A 20,810-nucleotide genomic window follows, 5' to 3' on the forward strand; every position below is an offset into this window, starting at 1 on the left:
GGAGGTCAACTTAGACGCACCAACAATAGCCCAAGACGTGATAGCGTACCACTCGGCAGCTCTCGGTCTGGGCGGGAAGATCTCACTGCATCCATCACTACGGATCCCACCCCTTCCCCTCCTCCCGACAAGCGGCGTGCCCTAATTACGGCCTATCAAAATCCGGCTTCACAACGGCTACCCTCCAACAGATGACATACAAACATCTTTTCAAGACCTACCTTCACCAAGAATGTTATCTCTTATGCAAACTAGCAAAGTCCACCAAGGTATCAAGGGCCGCCTAAGCCTATCTAACCTATCACTGACAGGAAGCTCATCTTCACCGCTCTAGCTTACATGGGCAAAGAGGATCAGGTGCCAGGCTTGAATAGGCAGTTGAGTAGTAAACTTTTCGGGCTGCTGCAGTTAACTAACAAGTCACAGAGGACAATCATCTTGGAAAGACTGCGTGTAGCAAAAACCGCTAGCAAACAGAATTTTCATGTGATCGCAGCTCTTGTCCAATACAGAGGGCTCTTTTACATGGACTAACGCTTGGTTGAACCGTACGGTCGGTAACTTCACCGCTCTCAGCAACGGGTACACAGTACGATACCTCACTCAACTGACACAAAGTTGATCTTCTCATTATTTTTCTCCGACATTCGAAAAACAAGTGAATGCTCAGAATACCACAACACATCTCAAAACCACGGAAAAATACGTGACCACCAATCGACGGTTGCAACGCCAGAGCCAAACGGATAATTGCGCACATATATGTGATTCCCTTCCTCCCCATACATACCTGCGACAAGCAATCCGACCACTACGTGCAGTCCACACAGTCAGGCCTACCCTTCGTCTCTGGGCTGCCTCGCAACGGAATACCCAAGTCACCCAACAAACTTTTTTCGGCCCTGACCCCCTGTGCTTCCCCTGCCGAGCCGCCGACCGAGCGACCGATAGACACCCTTAGTCCGTCCCATGAACCAAAAGTTTGGGACTCCGGATGGCAAACAATATTCGCCTAAACCTGCGCCCGTTTCCACTTTTTGCATCGTTGCCCTTCGGAGCTTCAACGCCTTGTCCTGGGTGGTTTTGGTTGGCAAGGCTTTCTGAGGACGTGACTCGCTGATTCCATATCCCTCCCCAAGTTACTAATATGAAGGGGTAGAGGGATCCTTCTGGCATACCAAATAAAACCTCGCCGACGAGTTCGAATCTCTTGTTTCTCTTTGCTTTTTTGTTTGCTTGCCTCCCCGAGCCGGTAATGCCGCGCCTTGGAAATCTCTTGTTACCAAGACAAAACCTGGTGTGTCACGCCCCCCCTCACTCATGAACCTCTTTGCGACGACAAAAGAAACGAAGGATAAAAAAAGTGAAGCTGTCCAAATGTCTCAAATCCCCCACCATCGTCCTACATCCATCTTCCACTCCAAATCCATTTCCCCTCCCGGACTTACAGTACACTAGACGGATCTCTCCACTCACACCAAACCCGGAGACCGGGTCCTCGGACCTCAGCTGGCAATTAGTCGGCGTCAGCTCCGGTGTTCATTTGACTTCATTGCCCCTCTCTTTTGCAATTTCAAGGTGCGGAATGGACAGCGATGATAAACCCACTAAATGCTAAACGCAGTTCCTGGTACTGACATTAAAGGCCCCGCAAAGTCCGCGGTCACGGTGGCTCCGTCGTACCTTCTAGGCCCCGCGAAGGTGCAGATGGCAATCGTTACCTTTTAGGCCCCGCGAAGGTGCAGATGGCAATCGTACTCGGCTGGTCTCGAATCGATGACGGCAGGGCTGATTTTGGGGGGGTTTCGACTTGGGGGCTTGGGGATGTTGAGCTTATCCCAACGTGTTCTGGGCTTCACACTACAGATGCCATGCCCATCTCGAAGTCCGAAGACGAGGGCTGCAGGACCGGAGGTACGTCCGGTCATTCACTACATACCTTAAGTGAGAACGGTGAAGCCACACACAAACAACCCTAACGATACGTCCTATCTTTGGGTTTGCGTAAAGCGTCGATACTTTGGTACGTACTACCCCTGCCACCCGCAATTATCACCACTTTCCAAGTGACGAAGGTCCGAAGTCGATTTTGAAGCTTGTGACCCCCACATTCCACCCTCCGCAACCCGATATAAAGCAAAATATAGTAAAAAGTCCCCTTTTGGGCCAGCTGAATTGCGTGGATGCGTTACCTTTTTTATAGCATGGATATTACTCGAGATAAACTTAAATATCAAAAAAAGCGGTACTTGAAAGATAGGGTTAATTGAGGAGGGGGTACGTACCAAAGTGCCGATGCTTTACGCACCACCCCATCTTCTTCGTTGCTCACCTACTCATTACTCGCGAGTTTGTGGTAACTATCAACAGTTCTCAGTTCTCACTTTTACAATCTTCGAACCCCACTCCCCTCCCCTTGTTCGGAATATTGACCAAAACGGCAAAAAGTCTGTTTTTTCTTCTCGAAGATAATTACTCGCCTAAAGCAATCTCGGTTGTTGGAGAAACATACGGAGTAAACCAAGTGGCGCCTCTCAGAACACCGCCAGAACGTCAAAACGCCATAACAGAAAAAAGAACATCCACGTGCGCGATTCCAGGCCGGGAACTACGGCGTCGGGCATCGCATCGCATCGCGTCGCTTCGCTTTTGCAGTTCGCTTCACGTAGGATTTTCAGTGTCCAATTGCGAAAATGTCTCAGATATTAGCACCAAATTCTTGAGATTTGTATCAGACTTGAAAATGGAGGCTCGCTCGGTTGTTCTGGACTGCTGTTCGATTCCAAGTTCTAATGATGTCAGGTCACGTCAGATGTTAGAGCCGAAAACATGGACGAACAGATGAGCAAGCCAGCGGCACAGGGCGGCTGGCTTTCGAGGACCAAAAGAAACGGAACCTGGTCTGACTTCGACATCGGACGCCTCAACGATTTGAAAACCATGATTTGTGTACATACGGAACGTCGATAGTAGAGATGACTACCCGTGATCTATCGTCCCGTCCACGCTGTCCGTTGTCTATGCTTACCTGAGCCCGTCAGGCCCGTCAAAGGATCTTTGCATCTCGAAGGCACAACTGGGTGAACAACCAGGAAACATGGCAAGAAAGCAAGCAGTTCATGTCAGCCTCGTTTCGTTTCGTTTCACCTGTCGCGCATGTCCATCTGTCCACCTGTCTGATCATATCGGTCTTGCCCCCGATCTCTCCATGTCTTTCTCGCCAAATCTCCTGCCATACCTACGTGCCACATGCAACAGCGAGGAGAAAGCCTGTCTGTGGATGTTCACCTACACTACCCACCTACCTACCCTGAATACCCCGAACCACAATGCCTAGCATACCTAAGAAATACACCATGTGGAGACGGAGATGGAGAGCTGACCGGCATTCATTAATCTTGATCGTTTGCCGTTCTCGTGAGCCGAAGTAAGGCAACGATGCGGTGCGGTGCGCTGAAATAGGCCCCAGCCAGGTTTGAGCCAGGCCTATCTATGGAGTCATGGAGCCCGTCTGGATATCCAGCAATTGCCGTGGCCTCTCTTTTAGCACCTCGTTTACGCAATAATGAAGAGGTATTTTCTCACGCGTCCCTTCTTCTCCAGTCCAGTCCTCATGACCCCGTGGATATCAATGCGCGATAGTAGTGTACCTAGTGTCTTGGTGTGGAAAAGATCTTTGTAGGAAGAAGGGGACTTCAATTATCGGTTGTTTCAACCTATCACTTTCCCAGAATAAGCCATGCTCACGAAGCCATGCCATGCTCATCATGAAAGCCCAGCGTTGTTGCCAGGCGTTAGCTGACCACTCACGTTACGCGTAGAAGCCTATGGAGGGAGCTCCGGATACCCATGTATGTCGTGATCGTGACTCTGAGCTATAGGACTTGGGTATTCCCCCCTTGTCAAGCTTTTTGTGGTTCTCGCTCGTGGCTTCCTTGTCAACGACTTGGAACACGGGGATTTTTGTCCAGCTTCGAGACCGACCTGCTGCTGGCTCCTGTTGTGGAAAATGTCTCGAATATTTCGGTTGATGAATAAGAGGAGCGGATATCTCTCCAGGTAAGGATGGAAATGCAGGTAAGTTGAAAGACGGGTGATGGAACGTAAGCTTCCATCTAGGCGGATGGTAAGCTCCACTACAGAATCGAACGTCCGCTGGCTCCGGCTAGGAAGATTCCAGAGTTAGGAAACGATATTGACGGAGTGTACATGCTTGAGGATTCCCCGAGAACACTGCGATGCTCGTCAAAAGGATGACAGTGCGACTACTAGAAGAATACGTGAGCTTACACTACAGTTGGAGGGCTCGTCGTCCATCCACTGTAATTTGTGTTTCATTCGGCACTTACTAGACTAGAGTCTAGCGGATATGTTCCGATCTTCAGTAAAATTCACCGAAATTCTGACACTTGTTCTTCCGGTGTACGTGAGCGGTAGCTTGCGTCAAGGACAGCATGCCCTTGAATCTCTAATTAGGCTGTTCCGGCGACAGAAGTCGAGTTCCGTTGCGTCGGAAATATTAGCCACGTATTATAGGCACACCAACTGTAACATATGTCGTTCTGTTACCATTTTCTGTCAAAACGTTGCTTCTGGCGAACTCCTGTCACTATCACCTTGACCAATTATCTCACAGCACTGGAGAAGAGCTGCGCTCCTCAAACCAGCAAGCAAACCCGGATGGCGCGCGAACGCTGCTTGATACGCACGAAACACAGTCGATTTGTAGTACTAGGCTGTGTAATGTACAGTGCATCAGGTACGTATTTTATCCGGAGATGATACTATTCATATCGGGGTTATGCATTTCAGCGTGTACTGTGCTTGCTAAGTCATGGCTAGTACGTAGCTGTATCCCCATGATAGAGAAAAGCAACGCGGATGTCCTACGCGAAGCTCTCTGTGATGGATCGACAAAGAGGAGAAGGGTTTGGATCTTGGTCGCGGTTCACAACGTGACCACTCCGTGTTTCAGCCATTTGGCGTCCCATTGTGGCGGCTCCATGATCCCAGAGGCATATGCCTTTTGTGTTAGTGACCAGCCAGTACCGCAGTTGCTCCAAAGCCTTCACGCTTGTCAAGACCATAACAGAGGGGTGGCCTTTGCGTTCGAACACGCATCCTCGCCGAGGCGCCTAATAACCTTTGTACTGATGATCAGCATTGTGCGGGGCCCTCGTCTGGAGATGGCAGGGTCTGAAAACGTGTTCTCGAGTTGATTCAGGGACAGAAGCGAGCACCACGACCACATGGTAAGCACCCACGTTATAGCAAGGCTTTGGGTTTATAGACAGCGGCCGGCTACTGATAAGCGCAAACGTCGATGCAACCTTGGTCGTCAAGTAACAATCGTCCAGAGGTGATGAAGGCAGCAACGTTGTGGATGATGATGTCCAAAGTCCGAGTTTGACAAGACCATTTGTTACAAGGCTGATTCCCAGGTTCGTTGGATGTGTATACCGAGCAACGCCTTGTCTCGGGCACCAGGAATGGCTGGATCATGTTTCGGTTGCTGCAACATCGTCGTCACGTCGGATTTTTCTTTTCTTCTTTCGCCACTTTTTTTCCGGAGTTGCTCCATGGTCACCATCCGCAACTGGTTGTTGATGGACCACAGCAGGGGTGACGAGAGCACGTTCATCAGCGTGTAGTAGCTTAGAATCCGTGAACGGTTCGGTCAGAACCAAATCCCCTCTCTTCCCCATGGCCTCGCGACTTGCTTCTTCCAGGAGGATTCCAAAGGCAAGCAGAGCGGTTTCATCCATACTCCTCTCATCAATGGTACGGGAGCCAATAACACAGCGCGAACCGAGGCGAAGGGCCATTGCGTCGTAGAAGTTGCTGGTGTATCCATGGATGGACTTTAAGAGGTCGCTGTCGGGGAGGAGATGACGTCCGCTGTCAGGCAGATCCTCGTTGGCCCAGTATATGTCATTTTCTTCGTAGCGAACAGGCGCGCCCTTGCGTCGGAAGAGAACTTCCTCAGGAGCGTACCTGGGGTCGCGGGAAGAATGCAGTCCGGAGGATCGCTTTTGCCGCTTACTTGAGGAGTCATTCCGACGCGAAGCACCTGATTGAGATCGGTCATTCAAGGTGACATTACCTGGAAGGAAGTTAGATGATAAAGTTCACATATATACCGGGCAACAGGAGCACCAAGGAGACAAAACATACCGACAACGGCATCATAGACGTTCAATTCACGTCCTCGACTCTCTTTTCTCGATGGGCGTAGTTCCTCGTCGGAATATTCACTGGGGGCTGGTGACGAAGTCATGTTGAGGGTGGATAATGATGGTGAGGTGAAGAAGACTGAAGTGGGAAGTATTTGGTAAACTTTTGTCGTTTCTTTCAGCCAGCGGGACAACAGCGTGTATCAAGAAAATTTTGTGTTCTGCCCAAAACACTGCTCCCCATTTCAAATTGAGGAAGGAGCTACACGGATTTCCTCACAGTCCCGCTTCTGTGTCAAAATATTTTCATGGCCTTGGTTGGTACTGCAAAGGAAGTGACGAGGCTTTAAGCCAGACGTCCTTTCCTTTTTGGCAGGAGAAAAACGGTACGTCAACAAGATTCGAGTCAAAACTGAGGGGCCCTGCCGTGTTGAGAGCCCAATGCCCGGCAGGCACTGGAATCGTCCCTACTGGCCGCCAAAGTACCCCGCGTTCAAGCGCAGTGGGGAGCCACTCAGCTTTGCAGCGACATTAGTTCCTTCATCACGGAAAGCATTCTATCACTCAACAACTTCACTCCCGTCAATAGTTCCTCTTTTATCCTTACCTTGATCAATGCCACGTCCACCTACCCAAGCAACGTCAAAGACTCTGCCGACATCTTTCTTCCACCATTCTTACCCAGCATGGGCGCCGAAATGTTTTAGCGATACCACCCACAGTGCCTCCCTCTTACCACTTGACGGGAGGTGATGATGCGAGCCCCGTCTGGAATGCAAGCAAACCGGGTTGCAACCCGAGAAATGTCATCCGACTCCGACAGTCTGGGAACGGCCCTCCATCCGATCCTCGAGTTGATCAACCCAAGACCGCCATGAAACCTCTGTCATGCATAGATTGCCCTTGCACGTCACGGTCTACAGTACCTGGTAGGCGATTGAAACCCGACCCGTCCTGACACAACATCCCCGGCCGTCATCATCAATATTGAAGGCCGTCACCGGATGAATACCAAGCAAACTTTGTTTGACCAGTCGACTGGTGACCTATGGTAGGCCTCAGTATCCTCTCCAAACTCCCAATCACCAAATTACTACATTCGTTTTGCCCGGTTTTCCGATTCCGCTATGGCTACGGAGAGGGGACGACGGTAAATCCACTTGCTGGCCGGTGTACCGGCTGACGGGGAGCAGTGTTTGTCTCGCCTCTAGGATGACTCCACAACAGAAGGATCTATTGTTCTATCTGACTGAGAACGAGATTCTGGTAATGGTCCTCCATGGGCCGCCATTACCACCAGGCTTTGCGGCATGGGTCCTGCCGTGGCAGCCATCCATGCACAGAGGGGGAAACGCACCATCAGCAATCTCATCGGCAGTAGTAGGTACCGAAATAATCAGCCCTTCTTTCGTTGGGTATATGCTAATATCGGACATAGTCGTCCGGAGAGGAACTGGTGGCGGTGGCAGTTCCAGCGGCGTCGTCATGGGAGGAACCAATGTCGCTAGTGGCATCTACAACGGGCATTTCGGTGGGCATCTCCATTCCTGGACACATCAACTAGAGGGAGTTGACAGGGAAGATGAAAGCACCAGCTGCGCACCTGTCAACAGAACTCAAGTGCAAAAGCGCAAAGTGTTGGAACACCTTCCGAGGCTTGATGGGTTAGGCAGACCACGTTCCCCTGGAGCGTTGTCTAGCCTCTTCCGGGGGCACAACATTCTGAACTTGTCCTCGCATTCTCCATGATTGGGAAGCAAGTTACTTAGCGCTCCCATTGTCACAAGCGGAAACCTGGCGAAGATGAAATCGGCGATGACAGGCAGTATGGTCCCCGACTTCCTCGCCTCGAGAAGTACAAAATGGGATTCGTGGTCTCACCGCAGATCAAATTTCCGTCATGACTTTTCAAGCTTGGTATTGCTGTCAGCAGCAATGCTCTTGACATAAACACCTTCCTAAAGCGAGTGCTGGCATATGGGCAGAACTGCCATCTTTCACGAGATACCGTTGACACCGACCGGTCATTGACCGGAAACACGAAAGTACACCCCGGCCATGGTGGAGCGGCCCGTCGTCTTTCCGTGGGAAAGTGAGACATGTCTCGGAGTTCCTCGTCTTCTTGGCTTCTTTGTCGCCATTCCATGCATTGGCGACAGCGCTTCGGAGCCATGCGAAGCACATCAACGCGCCGGTTAATATTTGAGCCTCATTCGCCTTACTCGATTGGGAAAACATTTGCGTATATCCCGTTGAACTGGGGATAAAGAATACGAGAAAGGCGATATCGGATCGACTTTAGTTCCTCGAACATGTCGAGCATTTCTGCCCCTGACTTGGTTGACCCCCGGGGGCCCGGCATCTTCGGTGGTTCGGGCAACGGAGCGAATCCGGGTGTTGCGGTGTGGGGTTCTTGGCTTCAGACGGGTCGCATTGGTCATAAATATTCATCGTGCCTCCACACCAAGATCAAGGATATCCCACAGCATTGAAAGGAACTCCCTACAAGACTGCTTTTCAACAGTACAAGGTCCGCTGGCTCAATGGCAGAGCGTCTGACTACGAATCAGGAGGTTCCAGGTTCGACCCCTGGGTGGATCGACTCATCTTTTTCTTTTGCCTTTCTTGCAATTTGATGCGCGCATGCGGATGGTGGTGTTTGTTCTGCTTCTCGCGGTCAACTTTTTTGTCTTCGGAAATCCACACTCCCCTTTCACGTCCTTTGCCTATCCTTGACTAGGCCCGGCAGACGGTGTCCGGGTAAAAGCGCCTTAGTGGACATGGCTATACAAGGCCCGCTTCTGTTATTTTGCCCTCTTCGCTTGACTAAATGTAAAGAACCCTCAAAAGCAGGGATCGGAGAGCGTACCACCCCCCCCCTTTTCCTTTAGATCCTGATTCTCACTTCGATATCTCCAGAGATCTCCTAGCGTAGCGCACTCTCCACACCGCACCTCGCCGAAGTGTACAGCTTGATTTACGGCTGGCCATCATTTCTTCCTTCACAAGATATCCGCACCCTTCACTACCTGTTCCCCAATCAGTCTTTTCCTCATGCATCCAACCACAGCTCATTGATACGGTCGGTGACTGGAGGTCCTTAGAACGAGCATGGCCGGCACCGACAATTTGGTCCGGAGGAGCCACGGATGCATAGGCCTGTCATCCGGGTGCGCCGTCAAACGCAACATGGAAATGCTTGGCGAATTTAACGGCAGAAGAGCGTGCAATGAAGTTAACGGCCAGCACGTCGTCCCCACAACTGTACAGTACCTTTCTCATCACACCGTCGCTCATTATCTGCGGGAAGTGCCGAATCCATCAGCGGTTCCTCGTAAACACCGCCTACACGTAGACTCAGATGCCAACCTCGCGAGTCCCCGTCTCGTCTTACAAGAGCGTGACGGTACGCTACTCCGTATACTAGCCGTGGTGGATAGCGAGAAGCTGGGGTAGGGTCGAAGGACCGAAAAGTTCTAACCATTCTTGAAGTCAACTGAGGCCAAGGAGTTCAGCAAAGTCGTTGGTTCCCCCCTCTCTACCCCGTTTTTCTTGTTTACGGGGTACAGATCTGCTCCTCTGTGCCTTTTTCACTCTCTTTTCTTTTTCAGCCCCGTAAGGACAAAACAAGTACATCAACCAAACAGGGGGGCAAGGAACATTCTCAGCTTTCAGCGAGTTGCTTACCTTGATCTTACGGATTTGATCCCTGTGGGGTAAGGGCTTCGCGCGCCTCACTTTCTTCCTTGATTTACTCTGCTTAGTCCAAATTGGACAGTCATGTCCGTTGTTCTTGCGATTACGTCTCCATCATTGAGCGACAGTGATAGGGTGGGTAAGGGCCGCTAGCTGGCGGCTACCTCTCAACTACCACTAGAGAGATGGGTGAGATGGAGACAGATCTGGGATGACATTCATTAGCGGTGATGTCTACGGAGTCGATGATGCATTCTACGAAGACCTTGTATAAGGGCCTATCTACCTCGCTCCCCGTTAATGCTCAGAGCTCCTCGAACTTTCAGTATCTAATTACAGGAGAAATTGCGAATCCGGCACACCAGTGTACACCGAACTGAGGATGGCCGCCTACCTCGTCACATGTTCTCTCCAAGGCATCAGTCACCAAACAGGTCAAGTTCATGACACAGGTCAAACCAAGTATGGCAAGCTCTTTGCCGCAAATCAAGATGCTCGATCTTGTTTTATGACCCCTCCACAGGCGGACTATTCTCCGTTATGTTCCTATTGGTTTCCTCGCACATTTTCCACTTGTTTTACACCCGAAGAGCTCTCATATGCAATGGCGTTTCAAGAACCATGCCAGCTCATTACAGAGACTGGGAGTGATTTGTCGTTGCGCCACCATTTCATTATTTTGTGCCAGTTTGAATCGGGCATGGCCGTTGGGTGATTCTCAACGGGGTGAGACATTTGAAGGACACTCGATGGCCAGCTACAACTCTTCGTCGACGTTGAACGATAAGGCCCCAGCCAAGGGCTGCATCCAGAAGGTTTTCTAAGTCTGCGGAGTTCATTCCGTGGACGCTGTTAGGTTCCTGCCTCATTGTGGTCAGCACTTTGAGCCCAGGCACCCATCTACCGCTTACACCGTTATCACATGGCGCTCTGTTGCTAAATACATGATGATATCGTCGTCTAAAGCAGGTCAAGCAAGCATACACCACCATGAATGAAAGGAAGCCTTCATCCCGCCCGCTTCAAGTAGTTGTGGACGTGGAAGCAGGATCTTATCCGCTTATTTCCCAGTTAACCCCGTGCATTGCTATATCCAACACAGCCATAGCCTCGCAGGATATTTCTCTAAACATGTCTCAGCTGGAATTCCAGACATTGGTATATGTGGCTGGAGTTGGCTCTGATTCGACATTTATCCCCAGATTGAGGCAGTAGTATCCAAGCCTCGCAGCGTTGTGCAACCATCCGACATGCGGGGCCAGCAAATGTTGGGAAAGAAGGCGTATTTTTTGCTTTTGGACACAACGCCAATTATCGGTGACGTAGTCGCAAGGCTCTAGGTTGAAACTTGCTATTAAAATGTCGCCTACCCCCTCGCAGTCCTTACTTCGGTGTCTACGCGACTCACTTGCTGGACCACGGACTCATCTAGCTACCTCATCTGACAATGAGGAACACTTGTTGTCTGGCCCAACGAGTTAGATGACGGCCTATAACCATTCGCGTACCTTTGGGGACGAGCGGCGGGACACTTTGAGTCTGTTGCCCCAACTTGACACGGTTGCAGTGTCCAAGGGGCCCATTCCATCGACCTACTCTTCTCTTACATCACAGGCAAACCGACAGGAGCATATCCATGAGGCATCTAAGGCAGTTTCAGGCAGCAACGTCGACGAGGTTGGTTTGGGTATGGACGGCAAACAGTCGAAAGTTGTAGGTTTGTCTGTAATTCACGCGTTGGCCAACATTGTGTACCGCCTTCAAGGTTCTCGACATTAACCGTTGGAACAGGGCGGTTTATGGTCCACTATCCCGCGGAAAACTCACAAATCGGGCTGGAAATGGGAGATAACAGCCATGATCTTGAGCTGTAGCTCGCTCGTTTCCACCATCTCCATGTGATGGCCTACCATGGATCCTACGCTGACTCGTGGACGATCTTCCTATCCTTGAGCACCGTTGTCTCCATTTTATCACAAATCTCTCGTACCGCGATGGCGTTTACCCTAACCTCGACCATCGGCCAGACCAAGTGGAACTCGTTTTTGCGAACTAAACACAAGCTCACCACTTTTGTCAAGTTCGATGCTGCCTCTCGAGGCCATTTGGGAGTGTTAAACTTTTGACGGATATCGGTTCTAGGTGAGGCCTCGGTTTCCTCCATTGAACAGGTCCCCCATTCTTGTACGGTTACCTACTTGAAGGACGCCCTGTGTCAGCCGAGCTCAAAATCGACGATGCTTTGGTAATTAGGCACCTAAGTCGCTGGATTGCGCTGGGGCTCATTGCCACCATAGCTTTGCTTGGCTATGACCGTTTCCTGGAGGCGACCATTGCGGCGTCGACATTTCATCGGTCATGGACTATATGTTCAGTGGACTGGGAATCCGAGCTGCGGCGCTTTACAAGGAATTTCACGAAGGGTAATGATTTGGTCTCCAAAAGACCTCCAAATATCATTCTTACTCCTGCTAATGGGTCTGCCGGAGACGACGACGTGAAACTCAGCATTTGGCACAGCTTAGCGCTGCCAGAAGGGTTGAGCACCGCGTTCTACGAAGATTTTGAGGAATTGCCACTTCGGCCGTACGAACCTACCTCGACCTTGTTGCACCACTGTCGCTCAAGCAACTGCACTTTTGACGTATTCGATTCTCTCGCTATATGCAGCGCCTGTCACAATATCTCGGAGCGTATTGTCAAAGTACGTACGCCCTATGATTCTGAATCAAAGACCGTGGACAATTTCCTTTCTTCCCAGTGTGCGAATCAGGACGACTGTTTTACTTGGGGTCTTAACGTGGACCAGGACCTTCAGATGGAAACCCCTGTATATTTAGCAAATCGGCGAGGTTACCTTGGTCAGTTTGATCCTACGTACATAGCTGGAAGCGGAAGAGTAACAGAGACCGAAGACAAACAGTACACCTTTTCAACGCATCCACTACGTTCATTGTGTTTCAACTTTTCAAAGTCCCTCAAACATACTCGTCAGGAGATTCTAAAAATGATGAGTTACCCCAGGCTCAAGAGCGTGGTATTTTTTTTTGTCTCAAGCGATATGACTCCACAGTTTGAGACAACGTGCTACAGGAGCATGTTTTGCAGTCGGCTACATGGACTCGAGATGAATGGCTACCGGGGTCCTTGGACATTATCCCTGAGCCTGATTCGGGGCTCGGAAATTTCGAGGGTTCCGATCAGTGGGCTTATTGGAACTCTCTACACGATAGCACGTTTTACAGCCCGTGGACCTTGTCAAACTACAGCAATACCTCCGGCACATTTGATTATAAAGGCCGGCTGACATATTGGGGTCCAGATCGTCAGGGGCTCGAACTGCTGTTACCAGCTGGTTGGGAACGTAACAAAGTCAACAACATGTGGGATCCTAGCAAAAAATTCGCCGAGGATTTCACATACGCCATCAGCTTTTGAACCATCCTTTCCATGATATCCTGGGTAATAGAAGCATTCGGACAGCCACGTGATGATAACAGTCTAAGCTTCGTGATATCACGGAGGGGGTACCCGATCGTCTCAGGGACAAAGTGGGCAGTAATAGACGACGGTATCGATGAATACTTTGAGAATAGCTCCAAAAGCCTCTCCGTGTGGCTCCGCAACCTTCATTAAGAGCATACCAAGTTTGCAACCGCCTACGCGGTCTATACAATACGGTACATACATATACGCATTCCATTTCTTATTTTGCCTGTCAGCACCATCCTAACGAGCTGTCTATTTGCCATTTGGACAATTCGTGGGACCAACAACCTTGGACTACGGGCTTGGAAGGAGAGTTCCTTGCCCATACTAATCCACAGCCTCACTGCATCGACACGGGAACGATTACGAGAAGCCGATCGAGCGAACGCTGCGGTCGAACTGGCGGACGAGATAAAAGTCAAGTTGAAGTAGGACTTGGATGGGAACTTTGAACTGAGGGAGACTGAGACCTGGGTGGCTAAAGGTGCAAACTGAGTAGCTTGAGCAGGGACACTGGGAACACAAGTTGAAGGCCCGGGGAAAATACAGGGAATATACGAGGATCTGGAAAGTACCGCTGCCTTCTTATCATCCTTTCTGGACCTCTCAAAAACGAAACTCCCAATTCTGCAAATTTTACTGCCACCAGCCCATCATCATTACTCGTCAGGTCTACAAAACTATCACCACAACCACAACCACAATCATGATGATCATCCGTGTGCATATTACCATATAGTCAGCTAAATCAAGCATTACAAGCACATACGACCATAGATGGTAGAAAACTCGGGATCCCGTCCGCTCTCCCATAGATAAGCTACCAATCGCCTGACTAGTAGTTGGGTCGGTGACGACCAGCGAATCCCAGGTGTTGTATGTTTTTTGTCTCTTCTTTTTTTTTTCTACACATGTTCTTTCCCATTTACTGGTTTGGTTCAATCATTCAACCCAGCTTCTTGTTATTTTGCAACTGTGGAATTGCTGCTCTTGTTCAAACCCTTTTTATCCTCCGAGATCTGGGAGAGTACTCGGTGACGAATTTTGGCCCGTTCTTGCCAATTCTCTAAACAACTACCAAGTAATTGGATAATCTCGTGATTCGGAATACATTCACCCCTGAAATACGAATATATAAAGTTGTAAGTCATCGTATCTCGGTAACATACGTTTTAGGATTCATGTGAATGTGCCGCATCCATTCGGGCCATAGCGCAGGGTTTCTCAAACGCAATGCTTTGAATCTACCGTAGAATTCCGGTCAATGTATTTTCAGGGTCCAAAGAAACTCTCCCATAACCCAAATCCTAAAGCTAACCCTACTAGTTTAACCCTGGTAGATTCGGCCATTTGCGCCTTGAACCCTCAAAATACGTTCACCGGAATTATGCGGTATTTGGTATGTCATGCACATTTATCAGTCCTATACCAAGAAGTTACATGCATGTGTAGTACTTCCGGAGGCAAGTTGGCTTTGACAACAGGCCAGCCTTTCCTTACACACATGTGCAGAGAATGGAACGCACTGCAAAGGTATGTAAGGGTTTGATTTAAAAGATGCTGGTGTGCACAAAGACATATGCAGATATCATCCTACGTTAACAAATCTGGCTGAGTGACGTCTGGTACGTTGGACTATGGGCGCATGTATTTTGATTGGGATGGCACCACCTCGGATGGTCTAGATGGTTAGAAGGGATCCGGCGACCTGGGACTATCTCAATGTGCCAGTGACATTTGTTTCGTATGGTTTACGCAGATACACTTCGACTTAGAGGGACGGTGTAAATTCCATACCCAGCGAATCAGGGATGGGATTGTGTTGTCGAACGGCTTGAGAGCTTGCTGTTAGTGTGCTGTTAGTGTGTACGTACTATATATGCGGACGTGGTACCACATCACTCACACACCAAGAATGGACCATATTAATAAATCATTCAAGCATTGAAACAGCACTCACAGTATTAGAAAGAATTCACAATGTCACATCAGAACGATGGGCACACAAGATATACAAGGCAACAATTCTCATTTGGAGGTAACTGTCCTATGTAAAAAGCTCGTAGTCGTAATCGACACACTTTTCCTCAATCCTCCATTACAAAAAGGGAATGTGGTATAGGTGGTACAAGAGTAGAAAGAGGTATCCTCGAATCATTAAAAAGGAAAAAGTAACAAGTCGTAAAAGTCGTTAAAGCCATCAAGCCATAAAAACGCCCGCCGGAGTTTAACTTTTTAACAAGCAGACACCAACAGATTAGATGCCGCTATAAGTCTCCTGGTGGGTCTTGATGCTGTTTCTCCTCTCGCGGTGGTGACCGTGGTCCTCGTGCTCAATGACGGGCTCGCCAATGCTCTTGCGGAGAACAGAGGGCGGGACCTGAGCAGCGTCGGTGGGGTCCTTATGGGCGAGGTTAGAAGTGTGGTGAGGTTGTCTTGGGAGTAGTTGTTAGCTTGAGTGTCACCGGGACGCCACAGGCCGACCTCAAGAAGAGGATGTTCAGCCACGGGCAAGGTAGGATGTATACTTACTTACTGTTGGTAGGTCTTGTTACCGCCGACGGTCTTGCTACCATCAAGGTCAGAGTCGACGCGGGGGTCAAGCTTGTTGGCCATGTCGGAGCCGTGAGGGCCGGCAGTGTTGGGAGCGGGGCCAGGGCCGGAGTGGTGGCCGAGGTTGGCAGCACGGCCATCACGATCGGAGTCGACACGGGGGTCAAGGGTGTTGGCAGCACGGCTGTCATGGGGACCGTGGGTACCAGTGGGAGCACCATGGGTGCCGGTCACACCGGTGTGGCCGGAGCCAGCGCCGTGGGTGTTGGAAGAGCTGAAGGGGTGGTTCTGGCGGTCGTGGGTGCCAATGGTGCCGAAGGTGTTACCAGTGTTGTGAGTACCGGTGGTGTTGCCAGCGGTCCTGGAGCCGTCACGGTCAGAGTCGACGCGGGGGTCGAGAGCGTTGGCGGCACGAGAGCTGTGGGGGCCGTGAACGCCCTCGGCAGTGCCGTGTGTGCCAGAGCTGCCGTAGGTGTTGCCAGTGCCGTGGGTACCGTGGGTGCCGGTAGAGCCAAAGGTGTTACCGGTGCTGTGAGTGTTGTAGCCGGTGTTGCCGGCAGTGCGGGAACCATCACGGTCGGAGTCAACACGAGGGTCTAGGGCGTTGGCGGCACGAGAGCTGTGAGGACCATAGGCGCCCTCGGTGGTGCCGTGTGTGTTGTAACCGGCGCCAGTGCCGGCGGTGCGGGAACCATCACGGTCAGAGTCAACACGGGGATCGAGAGCGTTGGCAGCACGAGAGCTGTGGGGGCCGTGAACGCCCTCAGCAGTGCCGTGCGTGCCAGACGAGCCATAGGTGTTACCAGTGCTATGAGTGTTGTAGCCGGTGTTGCCGGCAGTGCGGGAACCATCACGGTCAGAGTCAACACGGGGGTCGAGAGCGTTGGCAGCACGAGAGCTGTGGGGGCCGTGAACGCCCTCAGCAGTGCCGTGAGTGCCAGAGTGAGTGCCGGCGTGGGTACCGGTGGTGTTGGAGCCAGTGGTGGGGAGGTGGCTACCGCCGAGAGTGTAGGCCTCGGGGTGACCACCGCCATAAGCGGCCTGGCCGCCGTGCTCGCCGTGGCCGGCAACCTTGCGGTGGGAGCCGTCCATGTCGGAGTCTACTCGGGGATCGGCAGCGTTGGCAGCGCGGGAGTTGTGCGGGCCGGCAGTGCCCTCAGGGGCGCCGTGGTGAGCAGAGTTGTCGCTGTGGACAGCCTCCTTGATCTTGTTGATGATGCCGGACATATTGGATGTTGTTCTTGGGTGTTAGGTACGTGTTGGGGGTATAATATAAAATTTGAAGGGGTATCAAAGTGTTGTTTGGTGTTGATTGTGATGATTGTTGGGTTGGTTGATTTGAGTGTATTGAGGAATCGGAAATATGAGCTGAGATCGGGAGAGGATGGTGTTCTTTATATGCCAGAGTCGACTTCACTTTTTCGACTGAGGAAGACGTCTGGGAAAGGGGACAATGGCGTAAAGAGGGAGCCATGGCATCATCTCGATCCAGTTCTTGGACGGCAGCCAAGGCTTACCAGGTACCGTTGGCAAGCCCAGGTGAGGTCGGCAGGGAACGAGGCATCTGACGGCAGTACATGCCGTTCCTGCTTGGCTATGCCTGCTGGCCGTGTATGCAGGACAACAAGCGAGGCAGGTAACGGGACGTGTAGTGTAAGTGGTACTCGGGCCCATTCGCGGTCTTCTTGTCCGGTGTCGTCATCGGTGCGTTGAGTGCAGACCAGACGAACAAGGGCTGCGGCATAACGCCATATGGAGCAAAGCCGCACTTGTCCGTGTTAGCCAACAAGCACCTTCCGCTGGATGTGAAAGAAAAGATGGAGGCAAAGACGTCATGCTAAGAGGGGCCCCGCAACGCTACAGTTCAAACCCAGCCATGATTTACCCATGATCTGTGGCTGTGACGTGGAGTTTTTACAAGTCAAGCCTCATTTGGATCGGAATTATCGTCCATCAGAATTGCACATTGGCAAAGCCGATGAGGAAGTGGGAAGTGACAATCAGGGTCCTGATCATCATCTGGATGAAGCTTTCGCAGAAAGCTTCAAGGAACTGTGAAACAAGCTAAACCAGGTCTGTTCCTTGCACATTATTGGTCAAAGCGTTATGTAACGGGCAGCTCTCAAAGGACCATTCGTCAGCTCCTACCAACTTTTCCATGTTCCGTTGCCAAGCAATGTGTCTTCTGGCTTCTGTTCAGCTCTCTGACCGTGAAGATCTTCAGAGTCACCAGGGCAGGGCAGATGAACAAAACAGCAACAAAAAGCCGAGCTGGAAAAGGCAATTTCGATGTTGCCATTCGGGAAAAATCCAGGTGATTGCAGCAATTCCGTACCACCGATCTGCCGTCACACTTTCCCGCTCCCATGGATAATACGAACGGTTTTTGACGGGATTGCGACCGTGTTCCTTGTTGTAGCTGCTGTGGCGCGCCAATTTGAGCTTCATGTTGGAATCTGATTCAATCTGAAATTTCCCGTTGCAGTGTCAGAAGGGTCAAAGTCAACATGCCTGCCTCTCCACGTAACCCCACTATAACTACGTCATAATACCCCACTTCAGCCCTACACCAATGACGCAGCTTCAATCTGAACCTTTTGATTCTTCGAACAAGCATTCCAGACGCTGGACTCAGATTCAGTCTCATACGATCTAGACCAAGAAAACACCACGATCAACAGGATATCTACCCAAAGGGGGATAACCGACTGGATTCTAAAAGAGTTTCAGCTCCCACGCGAGGGCCAAGAAGCAGGCAACATGGCAGCTAATTATAACTTTTGCGGCCCGTTTTCCGTCATTATCATCCCATGAAGGCCATGAGGGTCTCCATAAACGCCCGTCATTCCATCGGTTTGTTCAGGGGCAAAGAGAAATGCGATTGAAGAACAGGGTCCAAAAGGCACAGTTACTCCATCGCGACAACGGTCCAGATTCAATTGCATTCTCGGGGTATCGGGTATCATTTCCGCCCATCACTCCTCCAGACAAAACATCCCCAGGTCCAAATTACAAAATATGTAGGAAAAACAAGGCGGAAGGTTAGCCTCTCTCTCCCAAGAGACGAAGACCTCCGTCATATGGTACGGTAGTGAAATTGTCCACATCCACCGTTCGATTGCAACACGAAGCATCTGAACTTAGACGCGAGAGCGATACCAGCGGCGACGGCGATAGCCCGTATCAACGGGAGCGCGGGTATGGCGACGGACCCAGTAGAGACTACAACGTATTTTCACATGTTAGCATCTGTCGACAGCATTTACCAAGTCATGGAAGTGACAAAACTTACCCAACCAAAGCACTAACAAGCCAGCAAATGGCACTGAGAAAGGCAAAAGCAACCGTAGCCTTCCACTCACCACAGCTACCCGCACCACCAAACCCAACATTATCCCAATCGAAGACATACCTGCACAAACACGCACTCTTTAGCACCTATCCATTTCATCTCATCTTCTCCCAGGAAACCAAAGGGGAGATACATACCCACAAGCCCCATTTAACCAATTAACCAACAACCCAAAGCTCACAAACCACATGATGGAAATGACCAAATCCATAGGCCAGTGGATGAACGAGCTCGAGAAGGGGAACAGCCAGATGATGGCGAACAAGATGGACAGGCCCGCTACCACCTCGGTGTAGATGTGCCGACCGAGATCCCATGTTGAGGTGCCGCGGACGGCGTGCAGGAAGCGCCCGTTGAGAGCGGCGACGATGGTCGCGAAGGCGAGTTCCGCCAGGCGGAGGATGATGGAGATGATGTCTACTAGGATCATTTTGGCGATTGCGGGTGCGTCTAGTAGATGTATCGGCTATCAAGGTTCGAGATTGGTTAGTTGAGGTAAAGTGCTGGTTGATATTCCACGAGTTAATGTGGTTTCGATTTGTCTAGAGCGATAATGTCGAGAGAACTGACAGAAGAAGCCAGATTAAACCACGTCTGTTGTGTCGGAGGGCATGACATATATCACAACCATCACATCAAGTCAGCGCTCGTTATCTTCCGCCCACCCACCTCAGGTCAAATCCTCAAACTCGACATGACATGACAAGGTAACCCGTTTCCATGTCCTCAAACTGGGCATCAACTTACCCTCCATACCATACCGCACCAAACACCACACACCACACAGACCACGACATACTCACATCAGCCAAGTTGAGCCAAGTCCTTCCTTATCACCACCATCCTTTCCGATATGATGCTTCATCCTTTCCCACACAGGCTCACCCAAGCTCACCAGTCCCTGCAGACAAACCTCAGGGTCCTGTCAAGGAGGGCACGGTACCTAGGCTCTCGTCATGGCCATGGTTCCTTATTCTTGGCACTATCTGAACACCTCCTTGGCTCACGTTGCTTTTCGGTGATTTTCACATTTCAGGTCCATGCTCCATCTTGCACGTGGTTTGTGTTTGTCCACTAGTAACTACGGGAGCATATGGTCTGTGAATAACATGTGGTTGGTCACCGGTACTTTGAACATCTTCCATGCTTCCTTGGTCCCCGTCCCGGCACTCGTTGAACCCAGAACGGCCATAGCCAATAACTGGAGTATGGGAGGCCTCATCCACTTTTCTTCCATAGGTCTTTGTGTAGTACCGTCCGTCTACGTGTGACAAGAAAATGACCGGACAAATAATCACTGTCACAACATATCACAAGAAACATGGCTTGACTCGCTTGTAAGTACCCACCTTGGAAAACTTGGAGAGAAACTTGATAACCTGATACCACCCGCTTTTGAACAAAGTCGACAAGAAGACCAATAATTCTTGGCACCAGATCTGAATGTTGAAAGGACGGCCTATGTATGACCTATGATCGGCATAAGAAACGGCTGAGACGGCTGGGAGATGAGTGGTCGTCTAAAGAAAGTCTGGTATGAAGTCATA

The 20,810-nt window shown here is 50.6% G+C and overlaps 3 protein-coding genes and 1 non-coding gene across 4 annotated transcripts; 1 reads left to right on the forward strand and 3 right to left on the reverse strand.

Annotated features, from left to right (window-relative positions):
• Positions 1-4,709: 4,709 nt before the first annotated feature.
• SMAC4_08341 (uncharacterized protein) lies at positions 4,710-6,536 on the reverse strand. Its single transcript, XM_003347323.2, has 2 exons — positions 6,175-6,536; positions 4,710-6,103 (listed from the first exon to the last, which is right to left on the reverse strand). Exons 1-2 carry the CDS (start codon positions 6,275-6,277, stop codon positions 5,499-5,501), a joined length of 708 nt encoding a protein of 235 aa, XP_003347371.1. The 5' UTR covers positions 6,278-6,536; the 3' UTR covers positions 4,710-5,498.
• Positions 6,537-8,702: 2,166 nt separating this feature from the next.
• Positions 8,703-8,774, forward strand: SMAC4_13306. The gene has a single exon. It is a non-coding gene; the product is annotated as a tRNA-Arg (tRNA).
• Positions 8,775-15,375: 6,601 nt separating this feature from the next.
• Positions 15,376-17,003, reverse strand: SMAC4_08340 (uncharacterized protein; the record flags this gene model as incomplete). Its single annotated transcript, XM_066090783.1, has 2 exons — positions 15,376-15,793; positions 15,891-17,003. The coding sequence occupies one exon, from the start codon at positions 17,001-17,003 to the stop codon at positions 15,891-15,893; it is 1,113 nt and encodes a 370-aa protein (XP_065946260.1). The 3' UTR covers positions 15,376-15,793.
• Positions 17,004-18,462: 1,459 nt separating this feature from the next.
• SMAC4_08339 (uncharacterized protein) lies at positions 18,463-20,487 on the reverse strand. Its single transcript, XM_003347321.2, has 3 exons — positions 19,401-20,487; positions 19,204-19,323; positions 18,463-19,133 (listed from the first exon to the last, which is right to left on the reverse strand). Exons 1-3 carry the CDS (start codon positions 19,691-19,693, stop codon positions 19,052-19,054), a joined length of 495 nt encoding a protein of 164 aa, XP_003347369.1. The 5' UTR covers positions 19,694-20,487; the 3' UTR covers positions 18,463-19,051.
• Between the last annotated feature and the right edge of the window lie 323 nt (positions 20,488-20,810).

Source organism: Sordaria macrospora, chromosome 2 (assembly GCF_033870435.1).
Source record: "Sordaria macrospora chromosome 2, complete sequence".
Taxonomy (NCBI): Eukaryota; Fungi; Ascomycota; class Sordariomycetes; order Sordariales; family Sordariaceae; genus Sordaria; species Sordaria macrospora.